The following is a 15,236-nucleotide window of genomic DNA, read 5'->3' on the forward strand; positions in this document are numbered from 1 at the left end:
CTATTCTCTTGTTCTGTTTTGGATGGCTTAAGGAAACAATAACATTAATCAAAATAAGCTTTATTCCTAACATGAAACAAATTTCTAGGGAAACTGAGAACTCTGGGTCTGAAGGAGGTAAGGAAACCAAGAAGGCATTGCAGCCCCTGGGTCTCAGGTTGTTGGGGAGGGCAGAGGAAGGACTCAAAGGATGGTGGTGGCAGCAGGCAGCACTTTCTGACTCATGAAAATGTCCAAGTCCAGGCTGGGATCTTCCAAATCCAGTTTCAGAAACTTATCCACTAATGTCTGGCAACTGAAGTGGGGGAGAGAATGGTGAGATTTATTGGGAAAACTGATAACTAAATCCTTGAACAGAGAATGTAGCACAGGATACCCAGGACCTCAAAGATTTAGGGGTATGAGAAAGAAGTAGTGAGTCCTTAAAGGGCACAATACTGGAGGAAGGCTGCTAAGGCCCTGTGATGGGGAGAAGGGCTGCAGGAGAAGTGAAGACACCAGGCCACACTCACTTTTGCATTTGGTTCTCCTTTAATAACTCCTTCACAGGCTTAATAGGTTTTCCACTGCGGATCAAGTCTGAGACCTAGGAACAGGAAGGTGGAAGGGGTGGGGAAAAGAAAATCAGGGTCAGAAATCCTATGGGCCCAGACACCCAGGTATCCACGAGGAGTACGGACAATGGAAGGGAGCCCTGAGACAGAGGCAGTTGGATGCATGAATCTCTTCACCTCTTTGCCACGAGCAATGAGTTTTTCAGGAAGCCCAGCCTGGGCAGCCGTGTAGGAGGCATGGCTGGCATTGGCAACCCCTTCGCAAACCTGATAGAAGAAGACAAGGTCGTTCCCATCCTCACAGGTCTCCATGGTCTTAAAAGACAAAAGGGGGCAGCATATATCATTAATCCCCATTTACTGCCCTAAAACCCCTGGCCAGTCCCTGTGGGAACTAACCAGAGGGAAGGAGCACTGGAGCCCCTGCTCTGATGGAAGGGTCAATCCCTACCTCTGGGAAACGCTCAACCTAGAAGCCTGTAGAAATAATGATGTTTTCCTCACCAAATACTGCACCAAGGGCCCTTGTGGCAACAGCTGTAGTTGAACAAGACTCAGGAAGTTTGTGGCCACAAAGATGTGGGGGCACATGGGTCCAAGCACCATCCAGTGTCGAAGCACAGCAGCCAAAAGTGCGAGCCCATCCACCTGCACAGAGGGAGTGGGGTGTGGAGCCCAGGTTGCTCATTTGCCTCTCTGCAACTGCCCTGGCCTTTCCCTCTCCTGTCCTCTATGTCTTTTCTGCCAACACATCCCTATTTCCCCTCCGTTTCCCCCTCAGTTTATCCCCTCACCGTGTTGGTTCCCTTTCCAAATTCATCAATAAGGACCAGAGATCGCTCAGTGGCATTATTCACTGCTTTCGCCACCTGCTGGACAGGAGGTGGACAAGGAGAATTTCATTAGCATTTGAAGCCTATAATGTACTAACCCCAGTCAGCCTATGAATAGTTGTTTACTGTTCTGCAAGTTCTTTCATGGTGAGATTTGTGTATAGTTCATTCATCCTGGGTGCTCCCTGCCCCAAGTATTGAGGACATGCAACAGAAGGAATGCTTTTCTGGGATCAGTTTCCTTCCCTATTATCCCCTTCCCAGATCCCACCTCCCTTTGCACCCTTTGACCTGGTTGAGGTCGATCATGAAGGTGGAAAGGCCAAGGGAGATGGATTCACAGCTATGAATTCGGGTGAAGATGGCATCTATTGCCCCAATTTCGGCCTCCTCTGCTGGTACAAAGCTGCCCACCAGGGCCATGAACGTGATCAAGCCTACCTGAATAAGGGAGGAAATAGGACCTGGAGTCTGGTAGTGTGGGCTGAATTAAAAGTGAGGCTCAACTGAAGGTATGAATGATTGATCAAAGAAAGATGGATGCAGTGTAATAAAGAAAAAAAGCTATAGAACCCACTATCCAGAATCAGTAAAGAGGGATGGGGAGTGGGTAGAGGCATACTTGGAAATAGCATGTACCTATGCAGAAGGGAACACAGGAAGTTTAGGTCATGGAAATATCCATTAGAATATGGCTGTTCCTTAGCTAGAGAATGAGAACATGGAAGTGGAAGAGCAGAGAACCTGTGTTAGTTGGCAGGTCGGGGTGGAAAAGATGTAGAAGATGCCCAAAACCCAAGCTGTAGGGCTCCTCCTCACCTGTTTAAGGTATATGCTCTTCCCTGAGGAATTGGGTCCAGTGACGACTTTGACCCTGCCTTTGTCCCCACCACATTCTACAGAGTTGGGCACGAAGGTTCGGGCACATAGTTCCATCAGAGGATGTCTACAGTGGGTAGAGAAGTACCTCACATGGTCCATGGATCCAGACAGATGAACCCTCCAAAATATGAGGCCTTGCACAGTTTATGTCTTCAACCCCCTCTCTTCTCACCTGCCATTATGAATTCGTACCCCATGGAGGTGCAGGGAGTAATGGGGCCTTGAGTAGCCATAGTCCCGGGCAGAACTGGCAAGAGCCAGCAGGGCATCCAGGCGAGAGGCAAGGTCCAGTACTTGGGTCAAGACAGCTGCCCTTGCCAGCACTTGGCACTGCAGCTGGTACATCAGTAAGGTCTCCTGGTCTGGAAGTGGGTGAGGGAGGGAGTTAGGGGTCAGTTCCAGGAGAAAGTGAAGGAGAGATACACCCACAGAGGGACCTGAAAACAGGCATGCAGATTCATTCTGAGACTCCCAGAGACATTCAGATAAGAATATGTAGAGTCAGAGTGAGAGACAGACTGAGAGCAGAAAGAAAGAAAATGTGCCTGTTGGAAGCATCACCAAGCTCCAGCCTCTGGCTTTTCTCACCCCGGATCTCACAGTGCAGGTCTCCCAGCAATGCATCCAGCTCCTTAGTTCGAGCACTGCGATAGTGCAGCTTCTCCTCTGAGAGAAACTGGGTACAAGGGATAGAGCTGTGAGCCGTGTACCTTAGTCTCCCCTCCCACTTTTCTAACCGCACCTCCAGTGTCCTGACTTCTCTCTCCTTTGTCTCATAACTGAGCTCCAAGGAAGCCAGGTGCAATGGAGCACACACTTATAATCCCAGCAATTTGGGAGGCTGAGGCAGGAGGATTACAAATTTGAAGCCAGCCTAGGGAATTTACTGAGAAACAGAAAATAAAAAGGGGTAGAGATATAGCTCAGTGGTACAGCACCCCTGGGTTCAATCCAGAATCCCCAGTACCAAAAAGGCAGGCAGGCAGGCAGGCCAAAACAAATAAATAAAACAAACAAACAAAAAACCCAAAACACCACTACAGAAGAGGAATCTCTATTGGGCTGTGCTGATGGGGCAAGGCCCTCCCGCAGCTGCTGCATTTTACACCTCCCACAGAAGTTAAGGGTCTTACCATGAAATCCAGTCCCTCAATTTCAAAGTCACTGGCCTCCACCATAGAAGGCAGGCGGGGAATAGAAAGAAGAAAGCCAATCTGGGGAGAGTAAAGAGGAGATAGAGTAAGAAGTGACCTATTGGGCACCTTCTCTGCCTAAAGGAAGCCCAAAAATCCATGAAGGTATACCCCATGCCTCCCTCAGGAGGTTAAAGTCATCAAAAGGTTCATTATCTTCAGACTCCTCCCTCCAAATTTTCTTATCTATCAAAATGTCCTTCATAAACCTAATATTTCCTCTAAAAGAACCCTGGAGGCTACACCCCACCTCCTGTCCTCACCAGAGGGATGTAGATGACACTGCATGAAGGAATACGAGAGTCCAGATTCTCCAGCTCCTGCCGAGCAACTTCAGTAAGGAAACTGGGAAGACCCATCAGCCTTCGTTTTTCTAGGAGGGTGGAAGGCATGTAGATACTGAAAGTAAGGTCCCTGATCTGGTTGCTATGATGATTCCTACGTGTGGTGACCCTCTGCTGAGAATGGTACTCCACTGCTGGGCAGGTTTTGTTTTGGGGCTCACAGGCCCATCCCCGCACCCAACACTCACTCTCATCAATATCGGGATCTACGTTGGGGAGAACTGTGAAACGATTTTCAGCAAGACTGCCCTCAAAGTCCACCTGTGGAGACAGATAAGAAGCTGTTTCTTATCACCAACACCATCTCTGTCCTGGGGCCCAATTCTACCTGTGATCCTATCTTAACCCTAATTTTCCAGACACTTTTCCTAATGTTTGGCTACCTCCTCTGACCATCCTTTTTTATTTTTATTTTTTTGTGGTGGTAGTACTGGAGATTGAACCCAGGGCCTTGCACACTGAGTTACATCTCCAGCCATCCTTTTTAAAATTTTATTTTGAGATAGGGTCTCAAAATAAAGGTTGGCCTTGAATTTGTGATCCTCCTGCCTCAGCCTCCCTGAACAATGGAGTTACAGCCTTGTGTCACTATCACTTGACTGACCTCAACATCTCCCATGCTTCCCCATCTCCCATACGATATTCCCCAGACCTCAGTCCTTCTCCATTCTCCAGCCCCATTCCTCTTCCCTATCTCCCAATATGCAATCTTTCCTTCCACTCACCACTTTCCCAATGAGGCTGGCAATGTGATGCAGGTCATCAGAGAATTCTTGGGCAATGTCCCGAAAAAGCTGGATGGACTGGGGCAGGGAGCGGCAAGCATCCCTTAGACCCAGGGCACTGTACACAGTCTGAGGAGAAATGCAGCAAGGAAGGTGACCCCCACCCAAGCTGGGCTAAGGGAAGGGGACAGGGACAGACTAAGGAGAACAAAGGCCAATAGGAAGCCAGGTGTGGTGGTGCACGCCTGTAATCCCAGTGGCTCAGGAGACTGAGGCTGGAGAATTGCAGGTTGATGCCAGCCTCAGCAACTTAGTGAGGCTGTAAGCAACCTAGTTAGACCCTGTCTCAAAATTAAAAAAAAAAAAGACTGGTAATGTGGCTCAGTGGTTAAGTACCCTTGGGTTTCATCTTTGGTACCAAAACCAACCAAACAAACAAAACCACCAAAGATCAACAGGGAAAAACACAAAGTGAAAATCTCAAAGGCAAAAACAAATAGGAGATAGCAACTATAAAACTGTGCAGGGGGCTGGGGATATAGCTCAGTTGATAGAGTACTTGCCTTGCAAGCACAAGGCCCAGGAGTTCAATCCCCAGCACTGTGAAAAAACAAAATAAAACAAAACAAAACAAAACAAAACAAAAACTGTGCCAGGCATTGTACTAAACATGGAGGCTACATAGACAAGGAGGATAAATAATCCCTGACTCAAATGAGTTCACACTCTAGTAAGGGCAGAAGCACATGCAGAAAATTTAAAAAGAAGGTGGTAGCCAGGTACAATGAATGGTGCATGCCTGTAATCACAGCTATTTGAGAGGCTGAGGCAGAAGGACTGCAAGTTTGAGGCCAGCTTGGGCAATTCAGGGAGATCCTGTTTCAAAATTTAAAAAAATATAGGCTGGGATGTAGCTCAGGAGTACAGCACTTGCTAGCATGAGAGGCCCTAGGTTCAATTCCCCAGTACTACACACAATAATAATTTTTTAAGTAACCACACTGAAATATGTATAGATAAAATTAAATAATGGCTGGAATTTACTTCAGAATAATCTAAAAAGGGAAAAGTAGGAAGAGATATAGATGAAATAAGATTGGCATGAGTGAGTGAGTGTTGAAATTTGCATAAGGATTAATAATATTATTCTCTCCAAATATTTTTTTACATTTTTCACCATACATAATTTTTTAAAAAAGTGATAGGATAAAGTTGAACCAGGTGACTAGAGTAAAAAAGGTCTGGAATATAGGCCAAGAGGCTTAACTTGGACTTCTGGGATTCAAGAAGGGAAGTCTTACCTTGTAGAGAACCTGCCAGTCACTGACCTTGGTGTGGGACAACTTCATGCGTTTCAGAATCAACTATAGTCAAATAAAGGAAAAATCGCTATTTTCTCTCTTCCACCTGAATGTCCCTCAAGAAGCTAATATCCATGATTAGCCTTCAACCTCCTTCTTTACTTCCCAGCCCTGAACCCTGGGCTCACAGGCACGTTCTTGATGTGACTCATAAGCCGATGCAGCATCTGAGCCATGTCCAGATTCTGGGGCAGCAAAAAAAACTGAATGACGTCCAAACGGGAATTGAGTTCTTCTAGGTCCTGAGTTGGACGTGTGAACCAGAGCCTGGAAGGAAGGATTTGGAAGGGAGGACTAGAAATTACATCTGTTTCATTACTGTCTTGATCACAATTTGTCAAAACATGTTTGGAAATTCCTGGGGATTATGTCAATGTGCACCATGACATGCTATAGAAATGCACTGGCAAGTGCAATGTCCTATCTATGCGGGTATGTTTATGTGTATCTACTGACAACTGCGAGATGTATGACTGTGTCTGTATATCATGGTTTGATGGATAAGACCATGTGTCATTCCATGTGGATATGTGATGGATATTGTCAATATTTTAGAGGGAGAGCAGTGTGCTGAGGTATTTGTGTGCCAACACTATAGCTCTCTCTGTGGCTGAGTAGGAGAGGGTGAGTCAGTATGAGTTTGCTTATCTGTATTTAGCTGTGAAAGTATCTTTGGGAAATAGCACAGACATTTGTCTTTGCTTGTTCTTCTGTGAAAATATGTAACTGTCCCATGTGGAATGATAAGCCTGCAATTCATAATAATGGTAATTTCTACAAAGAAAAGATTGGTGGGGAGAGGAACATTGAAGAGGCTTTAAGAGTGTCTTATTCTTATTTTCACTTTTCTTTTTTTCAGTGCTGGGAATTGAATCCAGGGTCTTGCACATGCTAGGCAAATGCTCTACCACTGAGCTACACAGTCAACCCAAGAGTGTCTTAAATTGGCTGATGGAAATATAGAGGTTTATATTATTATTATTTGTATTTTTACATGTTAGAAGTATATCCTAATAGGTAAAAGTATGATTACACAAATGGTATGCCTCTACTTCATGTACAAACAGAGAAACAAGATATATCCTATTTGTTTACAATAAAAATGAATTTTTAAAAAAGTATATCCTAATAAATGAAAAAAGTATACAGGAAAAAATGTCTTTTCCATGTTTATTGAATTCTGGTTATCCCTGTCTCTCTATGGCTATAAAGAGAAAGGACTTGAGCCCATGGATTCATTTCTACATTAGAGCAAACCATTAAGAATTTTATCTAAAAGCTACCATGTAGAGTCATTGGAGCCTGCTGATATGTATTTCACATTACCCTCTATAACTGATTACCCTGGGTCAGAATAGCCCAAATTAGAATGAAACAGAAGATCCAGTTGGATTCAAGGATGGGTTTTGGGCACTTCCACTCTACTCCTTGGCTACAGAGGGCTTCAACCCCAGCAGTATAGGTCATTCTAGAAATACCCACCACATTCTCTTTGGAGAGTACATGAGCCTCACTGAGCAGATGCTCTTACACAACATGTATGTATCTCTAACTCATCTTCTACTAGTGCCATGGGAGTCCTAGGGAATTAGCCTAGACAAATTCCCTAATTTAACACCTGAGAAAATGAGGCCCTTAGTGGATAAGCAAGTTGTCTGAAGTCATTCTGAGAAGTACATCTGAGTCTCAAACTCAGGTCTCCAGACAGCCAGGACAGTGCTCTTTAAAGCACAATGTGACATTCAGTTACCTTCTCATACCCTGTTCAGGTTTAGGCCAGTGAATTCTTTAATTCATCATCAGGCCAATTCCACAACCTGCATATCCCATCTGGAAAATCTGCACTCCTCCCCCATCTTTAACTCGTTCTCTTCTCCACTGAGAATTTCTTCCCTTCCATCCCTGGTTGAGATTAGAGATCTATACTTGAAGTACTGCAGATGGATAATTAAACTACTCCAACCAATTACCTGGAGATGACTTCAGAAATTATTCTAAATTAAATCCCAAAATGTATACATTGCAGCAGGGTGAGGCAATGTATGCACCTATAGGCTACCAAAGCTTTCTACTCTTGAGTTTTTAGAGATGATGTGCTAGTATGTTTGTATTTGTGTGCCATGTTTATTCACTGAGTGCTACTACCTACAAGGCCATGTGTTAGGCCCTGAGGTAACAGGAATGGCCACTGGATAAGAGTTCACAGCTATGGAGGCAAGCAAATTCACTAACTGCTAATTCTAACCTTATGTGACAGTGCAACTGAAAAACAAGCACCATGTAATCACAAGGAAGGTACATGTTATCTCCTTATAGGTACTTATGAATGCTTCACTTACACGGTTTGCCTCATGAAGAGGACATAAACTTTTGACAAAGGGAGAAGAGGTGAAAGATTTTCCCGAAGGAAAAGTGTAAACACAGGAATGATGTGTTTCCTTTTAGCAAGTAGCCCTAAATAACTAGAATGCACAGTGGATCCAGTAGGAAAGGACTTAGAAGTTTGGGAAGATAAGTCTGCAAATTAACTCAGTGAATGGGAGAGAGCCTGAACATCATACTGCACAAGATGCTAATCTTCATCTTGCAGGTAACGGGCAGCTTCCTGGTTTTGTTTTGTTTTTTTTTCTCTACTTAAAGTTTAAAAGAAAGTAGTGTGACACTCTTAGATCTCTGTGTTGGCATGGCAAGTATTTCAGAATGAAGAAATAATTGGAAAAAGAAGAGATAAGAGGCAGAGAGACCAATCTGGAAGCAAATGCAATGTTCCAAGTAAGAAATGACTATAGCTGGAATTGAAGCAATGGAAAGGAGAAAGGGATGGGTAAGAGAGACATTTCAGGATAGAATCCATAGACATTAGTGAATAATTGAATATGGGGGTGAGGGAGAGAAGCATCTATTCAAAGTTCATAGCTTGAGAAGTTGTCTTGCCAGCAATGCCATTAACCAGAAAAAGGCTGCAGGGGCAGCCTTTTGTAGGCATTGGGTTTGGATGTCCTGAGTTAGAGGTGCTTGAGAAAAGTATGGGTGGCAATGAGGAAACTATGGGTGGCAATGATATTCAATTAGATTCCAAGTAGAGAATTCAGAACTAGAGACATGATTTAGGAGTCATCACAGAATAGCTCAAGTTTGTGGTTTTTTTTTTTTTTTTTTTTTTTTTTTTTTTTTATTGTGGTACAAGGGACAAAAACCAAGGCCTCACACATGCTAGACAAGTGTTCCATCACTGACTCATTCAAATGTCTTTTATAATTAAAGATAGCACCTAGTGTTACATGAGTATTTTGTGGTGTTTCTGCTACTTGTAAATGTGCAAGTCTGTATATCATCAACGGGTAAATCTGTGCTGACAACATAAAATGAGGGTAATACTAGCTACTACATGGGATTATTTTAAGAATTACATACATTTGGCCAGAGTTCAGAACAGGGTAGTTGTTTTACTATTATTACTAGATGGGGTGGTGTGTGTGAGAATCCGTAGACTGCTATCAATAGGGCTCAGTATGCACTGTGTACATGAGACCCATGCATTAGTGTATAGCATGTCTGAGATCCACTCACCTGAGTAGCTTCTCTCCCCACTTACAGCGGCACCTGTTGAGGATTCCTGTGGGGAGTGTGGGCAGGGAGTGAGCTTGTTACAAGGCAACTTGGCCTGGAGACTCAGACACAGGACACAAAGGCAGCTAGGATTTCATGGAGATGGGGGAAGGGAGGGACACTCATGGGAATGCTCAGCCAGAAAAATACAGGAAGGAGACATAAATAATATTCACAAAGAGCCCAACACACATATGTAAAAATTAGACACAACTCATTGAAAGATGCAAATACTTGGGGCCATGTCCCTAATATACCCTACATCCAAAAGGCTATAAAGGCTACAAATCAAGGGCTGGGGCTGCAGCTCAGTGGCAGAGCACCTGCTGGCATGTGTGAGGCACTAGGTTTGATCCTTGGCACCACATAGAAATAAACAAATAAAATGAAGAGGAGGGATATATAGACTACAAATCAAACACAGGGAGTTATAGAAGTTACATAACTCTCCTCTGTACAAAGGACCTCCCAAAATTCCTAGCAGGTATCCAGCTATATAAACATTCACACAGACCTGGGGAATGAACATAGTATTGGTTAAGTCATAACTATATGCAGATACCATACAGGTATGGTATGGGGAGATGCTTAACCTCAGATAAGAAAGCTGAACTGGCTTGGAAGAGACAATGGGAGTAAAGTGGGAAAGGAGGGGCTAGGACACACTTTGAAGTTAACAGCTTTTCTTGCAGGTTTTTAGTGTGGGGTTAGGGGTGGAGCACACCTACCAAAGAGGCTGAGCCCCTCCTTCAGTCCACTGGCTACTTTATACACTGAAGGGTGAGCTTCACTCTTAAAAATCTGTAGAACACTATCAGGGAGAAATGAAAGATTTTGGGGTAACTTTATTTTTGAGGACTGAGAAAACAGAATGGGGACTATGAACATCCTTCTAACATCCTTCTAAAATCAAGTCTTGATGTAAGACTTATCTCTCTTTTATGCTTCAGTTTCTCCCTTAAGAAAAGAAAAGTGATAGGCCAGGGGTGTAGCTCAGTGGTAGAGCACGTTCCTAGCACATGCCAGGCCCTGGGTTTGATCTCTAGCACCGCCCCCCCCCCCCCCACACACACACAAAAAGACACAAAAGCAAAGTGATATCTTTTTGCTTTTCTTCCTTTCTTCCCCCACCCCCAACCCCCACCACCCCTTCCCTTTCCTTCAGGGAAAGATATCTTAATAACTCCAGGATTAGGGAAACTAGAGCCTTATTAGGATTATTAGAGCATTAAACTTAAGCCTTTTATCCCTGAGAGATGGCAGCCTGCCTCCACCTCCTCACCTGTAAGTGTCTTGATCTATGCTCACAAGATGGGTCCTAATACAGGCAAAAGGGAAGGTGACGGGGTATAAAAGGTCTGAGTTCATTCCAACATCCACCCACTTGGCTCCCCTCTCTGAATACTGTCCCAATCATCCCTTCAGAGCTCCACAGTCCCTTGGGTTCTCTGGTTGTAAAGCACTTGACTTACTGGGTCACTGTTCCCTACCCCTGGCTTATTTTTTAAACCTCCCAATCCCACTTTACTTTGGTTGAAGTTAGAGTGAAATAACCTACAACACAAATTTCTTAAAGCCCAGGATGGGGATGCTGACACTATAGTCTTCCAGTTCAACTCCAATTCTTCTTCGACCCAGGAACTTGAGTAATCCTCCAAGTGCCCGAACCTGGGAGGGGGATAAGCAGTGGAGTTGGGGGTGATGATAATGTCCTGGAGGCTGGTCAACACTAGGGAAAAACTATTATTTTCCACAGCTAGACCACAGTATCTTCCAGAACTCAACCTCAGGACCCAACTCACCGTGAGAAGGCAATCAAAGGGAATAATAGAGGAGAGGAAAAGGATTTTTTCAGTGGCAGTCATGGACTCTGGGACAAAGGAGTAGTTTCCAGAAAGGAGACGTTGTTTGCTTATCTCTAGACCTATTTTGGGGTGGAAAGGGAGGGAAAGATCTCATAGTCAAATTTTTCAACACCCTTTCTTTCTTTCTTTTTCTTTTTCTTTTTTTTTTTTTTTTTTGGTACAGGGGATTAAACCAAGGGGCACTTTACCACTGAGTCACATCCCCAGCCCTTTTTACTTTTTGAGACAGGATCTCAGTAAGTTGCCTAGAGCCTACTAAATTGCTGAGGCTGGCCTTGAACTTGTGATCCTCCTGTCTCAGCCTCCAGAGTTGCTGGGATTACAGGGATGTGTCACCATGCCCAGCTTTTTCCATCCCATTTTAAGAACAAGACATTAGAAGCAAGAGAGATGATGTGACTTGCCCAAGCTCACTTGGGTAATTAATGGAAAGCTGAAGCAAGAACTAAAATTTCAGTCAGGTGCAATAGTAATCCCAGCAGCTCAGGAGGCTGAGGCAGGAAGATCTCAAGTTCAAAGTCAGCCTCGGCAATTGAGGGAGGCCCTAAGCAACTCAGTGAGACCCTGTCTCTAAGTAAAATACAACAATGGCTCAGTGGTTAAGCAACCTGGGGTTCAATCCCTGGTACCAAAAAAAAAAAAAAAAAAAAAAAAAAAAAAAAAAAGAAAGAAAGAAAAAAATTTCAGATTCTTGGTCTAATGCTCCTTTTATTACATATGTAATACAAAGATGTTTGGCTAAGAACACAACCTGAGAAAGAGTAATAACTTTGAAAGAAAGATATCTGTCTGGAATTGGAGATTTTGGTTAAAAAGATTATATTGATAGAGGAACTAATAATATTAATGCCCTAACATCTAATTAGGATAGAACATATTCCCTGTCTATTTTGCAAACCTAGGAAGGTTATGGAAGTGCCTTATGAATCATCAGAGCCACTCAGTGCCTTTTAATTTTTTATAAGCAATAAATCTGAGGGGAGGTCTCTGATGATGGGGTGGAATTAGGAGAAAGGAAAGTAGAAAGGAAGGTGATGGGGGTATAAAAGGTCTGAGTTCATTCCAGCCTCCACCCACTTGGCTCCCCAATCTGAATACTATCCCAATCATCCACTCAGAGTTCCACAGCCCTGACACTAGGATGGGGTATTGGCAAAGCAAAAGAAGGAGATACCAAAATCCACACTTGGCAAAAGTATGATTTCAGGTCTCTTTGGCTCTCTGTGCTCCTGGGAGGCTGTGGGTGAAGCAAAGACAAGGCCATCATTCTGTACATTTCAGTTCTTCTACCTCTGTCCCCCTCTCCCTCTAGCCCAATTCTAGCTTCCTGGAACATTACATATCTTAGTCCTTTACTATTGTCCCATTCCCTGATCCAGTCCTTACCAAGGTTTCCTAGAAACCGAGTCATATTCTCATCCTGTTTGGCACTGGTAACAAGAGACCGGGGATTGATTTCATCCACAACTTAGAAAAAGAAAGACCAAATGAGATAAAGGATCTTTATCCTTTGACTAAGAGAGAAACTGTAGCTCTCTTCTTGCTACCCTCTCTCCCTCTCAAGAATTTATTTTTTTCCCTCTAAGAGGAGGAGGTGCCCACACATTAGGAATATAGGTAAAAGGAACGAGATTTAGAAAGGTAGTGACTGTCAGGGTGGTGGGAGGGAAGAGAGCTGCCCTGGAAATCGTCAATAGACTATAACTGATAGTCATAACTATGACAGAAATAACTGATTTGACCAGGACTACAGCTGCGGCTTTTATACATTATAAACACTTATTAAATACTTTTAAAATAATGAAGTGAATTCCTAAAACCAATAGAAGGGGCCTCTAGTTGTCAACTGTAAAACAGATTTTCAGGTAAGGACATATAAGTGAAACATATTTCCAATCCCAGAGAGAAGAGGAATTCATGGTTCTGCCCCCACCTCTTTGGAGAAGCTTGAGGCTCTCATGGTCTGGGGCATCTGGCATGAAGTGAACAATTGAGTCACTAGTGTCATAGTAGGCAATGCCCAGGTATCCTGAATTCCATAACACACAAAGATGGATCTGTCCCACAAGGAAGAAAGGAAACCAATATGCGAACCACGGGTAAGTGCAGGGTTTTGTCATATTGTATTTACTGTTCCCCCACCCCTGAGGGATTGAACCCAGAGGCACTCTACCACTGAGCTACGTCTCAGCCCTTTTTATTTCCAGACAAGGGTCTTGCTAAATTGCCCAGGTTGGCCTCGAACTAAATTTGCAATCCTGCTTCAGCCTCCCGGGTCGCTGGGATTACAGGCGAACTGCGTCCACTAAGCCTTATTGTTAATCATTTTACCATATCTCTGACATAGAAAAAACCCCACTGGAACCAGGCACTCCATGAAGGAGACTTGTCCAGTTCTCCCAATTCCTTTTATTCTAACATTCGGTCTTTTCTATCAACTCCCTGCCGGCTCTTTCGATTTGAGCTCCGGCTCCCCAGAACACCTCGGCCGGCGCTTCCTCCTCATCGTCCTCTTCCTCGGCTTCCGCGAGGCCGGGTGCTGGGGCTAGGCTGGGGAAGCTGGCCGACGCTACCCCGAGTCCCAGTCCCTGTGGCGTCCTGCCTGGGGTTGCTTGGAAGGCCATGGGCTTGGAGCCTCTGCGGATACAGAAAAGTGTGGGCGATTCAGAACTGACATCTCAGCTAGGGTGGTGGGCGGAAAGACCAACCCACTGGGGACAACTATGAATAGGGCTGAGAGGGGAGTAAAAAGTTGGGTCGCCAGGTATGGGGGCATTTTGAGGGCGACTTCTCATATATATCACTAAAGAACAGAAACTGGGAAACTCCACGCGCCCCACCCTCATTTCTGACAAGAAGTACTTTGGAAGCAGAAGGGTTGAGAGCCCTGTGGAGCAAGTTGTACGCGTCTAAACTGTTTCTGCCAACCACGCCCAATGATCAAGACCTATTGCTCTAAGTCCCAGTCCACCACTGCCGCCAACTCGCGGCGTTTTCCAGCCTTTTCGTCACCTGAGTCGCTGCGGCCGCGAGACGGCTAGACTGCAGGAGGGGCTCGCCGGAGCGTGGGCGGGGTGCGCGCGCACTCGTCCCACCCCCGTAGCGGCTTATTGGTCGTAGGATCTGGATCCCGCCTAGAGATCCAACCCGGCGTGAAGGTGGAGTAAACTGCGGGGCGCCGAAGAGTGTGAGCGTTGATTGGCCCATTCGCATTTAGGGCGGTGCTAGAACGTTCAAACTTCCCGCCTTCTATCATTGCTCAGCAGCGGGCCTCTGCACTGTTTCTGGGTTTTGATTGATGCGGGGTGGAGTCCAAGTGAAGGTCGGAAGACGAGCTGGAGTCCCAACTCAGGAAGGGGTCTCCGGGAGTTGGACACGGGTTTCGGAAGAAGGCTGACTTTAAAAAGCCAGAGGCACTTTTTTTTTTTCCCTTAGAGAGTGGGGAGAAATAACATTAATTCAACCTTTGCCAACAACTCTAAGTTAATATTTGTACTCTCTGAGTTAATATTTATAAAGAATTTGGAACAGTGCCTGGCAAATAAAGTAAGAGCTATATAAGTGTTTTAAATAAACATGTGGAAATAAGAAGTGGAACTCCTATCTAAGCCCGACTTTGCCTGTTTCCTGGGAACAGGGTATGACCACTCCCACAAGGGTATTACAGGGCCTAATTTATTATCCCCCCCAGGTGGAATTATTCAAATTATACCAAATTCTGAAAGCAGTAGATCTAATAAGAACACTTGCACCCCTACTGCGTTATGGCCATACTCCTCCTACATGCACACACATATACCCCTAAGGACAGAGGATGTCATTAATTCAGCATTTACTTTTATTAATTAGTAGTAGAGAACTCAAAAGAGT

General features: G+C 44.6%; 1 protein-coding gene across 1 annotated transcript; it reads right to left on the bottom strand.

Annotated features, from left to right (window-relative positions):
* Positions 1-163: 163 nt before the first annotated feature.
* Positions 164-14,603, bottom strand: MSH5 (mutS homolog 5). Its single transcript, XM_079147995.1, has 25 exons — positions 14,379-14,603; positions 13,850-14,003; positions 13,300-13,423; positions 12,753-12,833; positions 12,541-12,603; positions 11,304-11,425; positions 11,060-11,169; positions 10,784-10,819; positions 10,230-10,312; positions 9,463-9,508; positions 6,021-6,159; positions 5,833-5,895; positions 4,532-4,660; positions 3,995-4,067; positions 3,726-3,835; positions 3,403-3,483; positions 2,858-2,945; positions 2,442-2,631; positions 2,207-2,333; positions 1,679-1,828; positions 1,349-1,423; positions 1,059-1,202; positions 732-869; positions 513-586; positions 164-295 (listed from the first exon to the last, which is right to left on the bottom strand). The coding sequence occupies exons 2-25, from the start codon at positions 13,988-13,990 to the stop codon at positions 184-186; spliced, it is 2,499 nt and encodes an 832-aa protein (XP_079004121.1). The 5' UTR covers positions 13,991-14,003; positions 14,379-14,603; the 3' UTR covers positions 164-183.
* Between the last annotated feature and the right edge of the window lie 633 nt (positions 14,604-15,236).

The sequence above is a fragment of the Sciurus vulgaris genome (genome assembly GCF_902686455.1).
Source record: "Sciurus vulgaris genome assembly, chromosome: 7".
NCBI classification, from domain to species: Eukaryota; Metazoa; Chordata; class Mammalia; order Rodentia; family Sciuridae; genus Sciurus; species Sciurus vulgaris.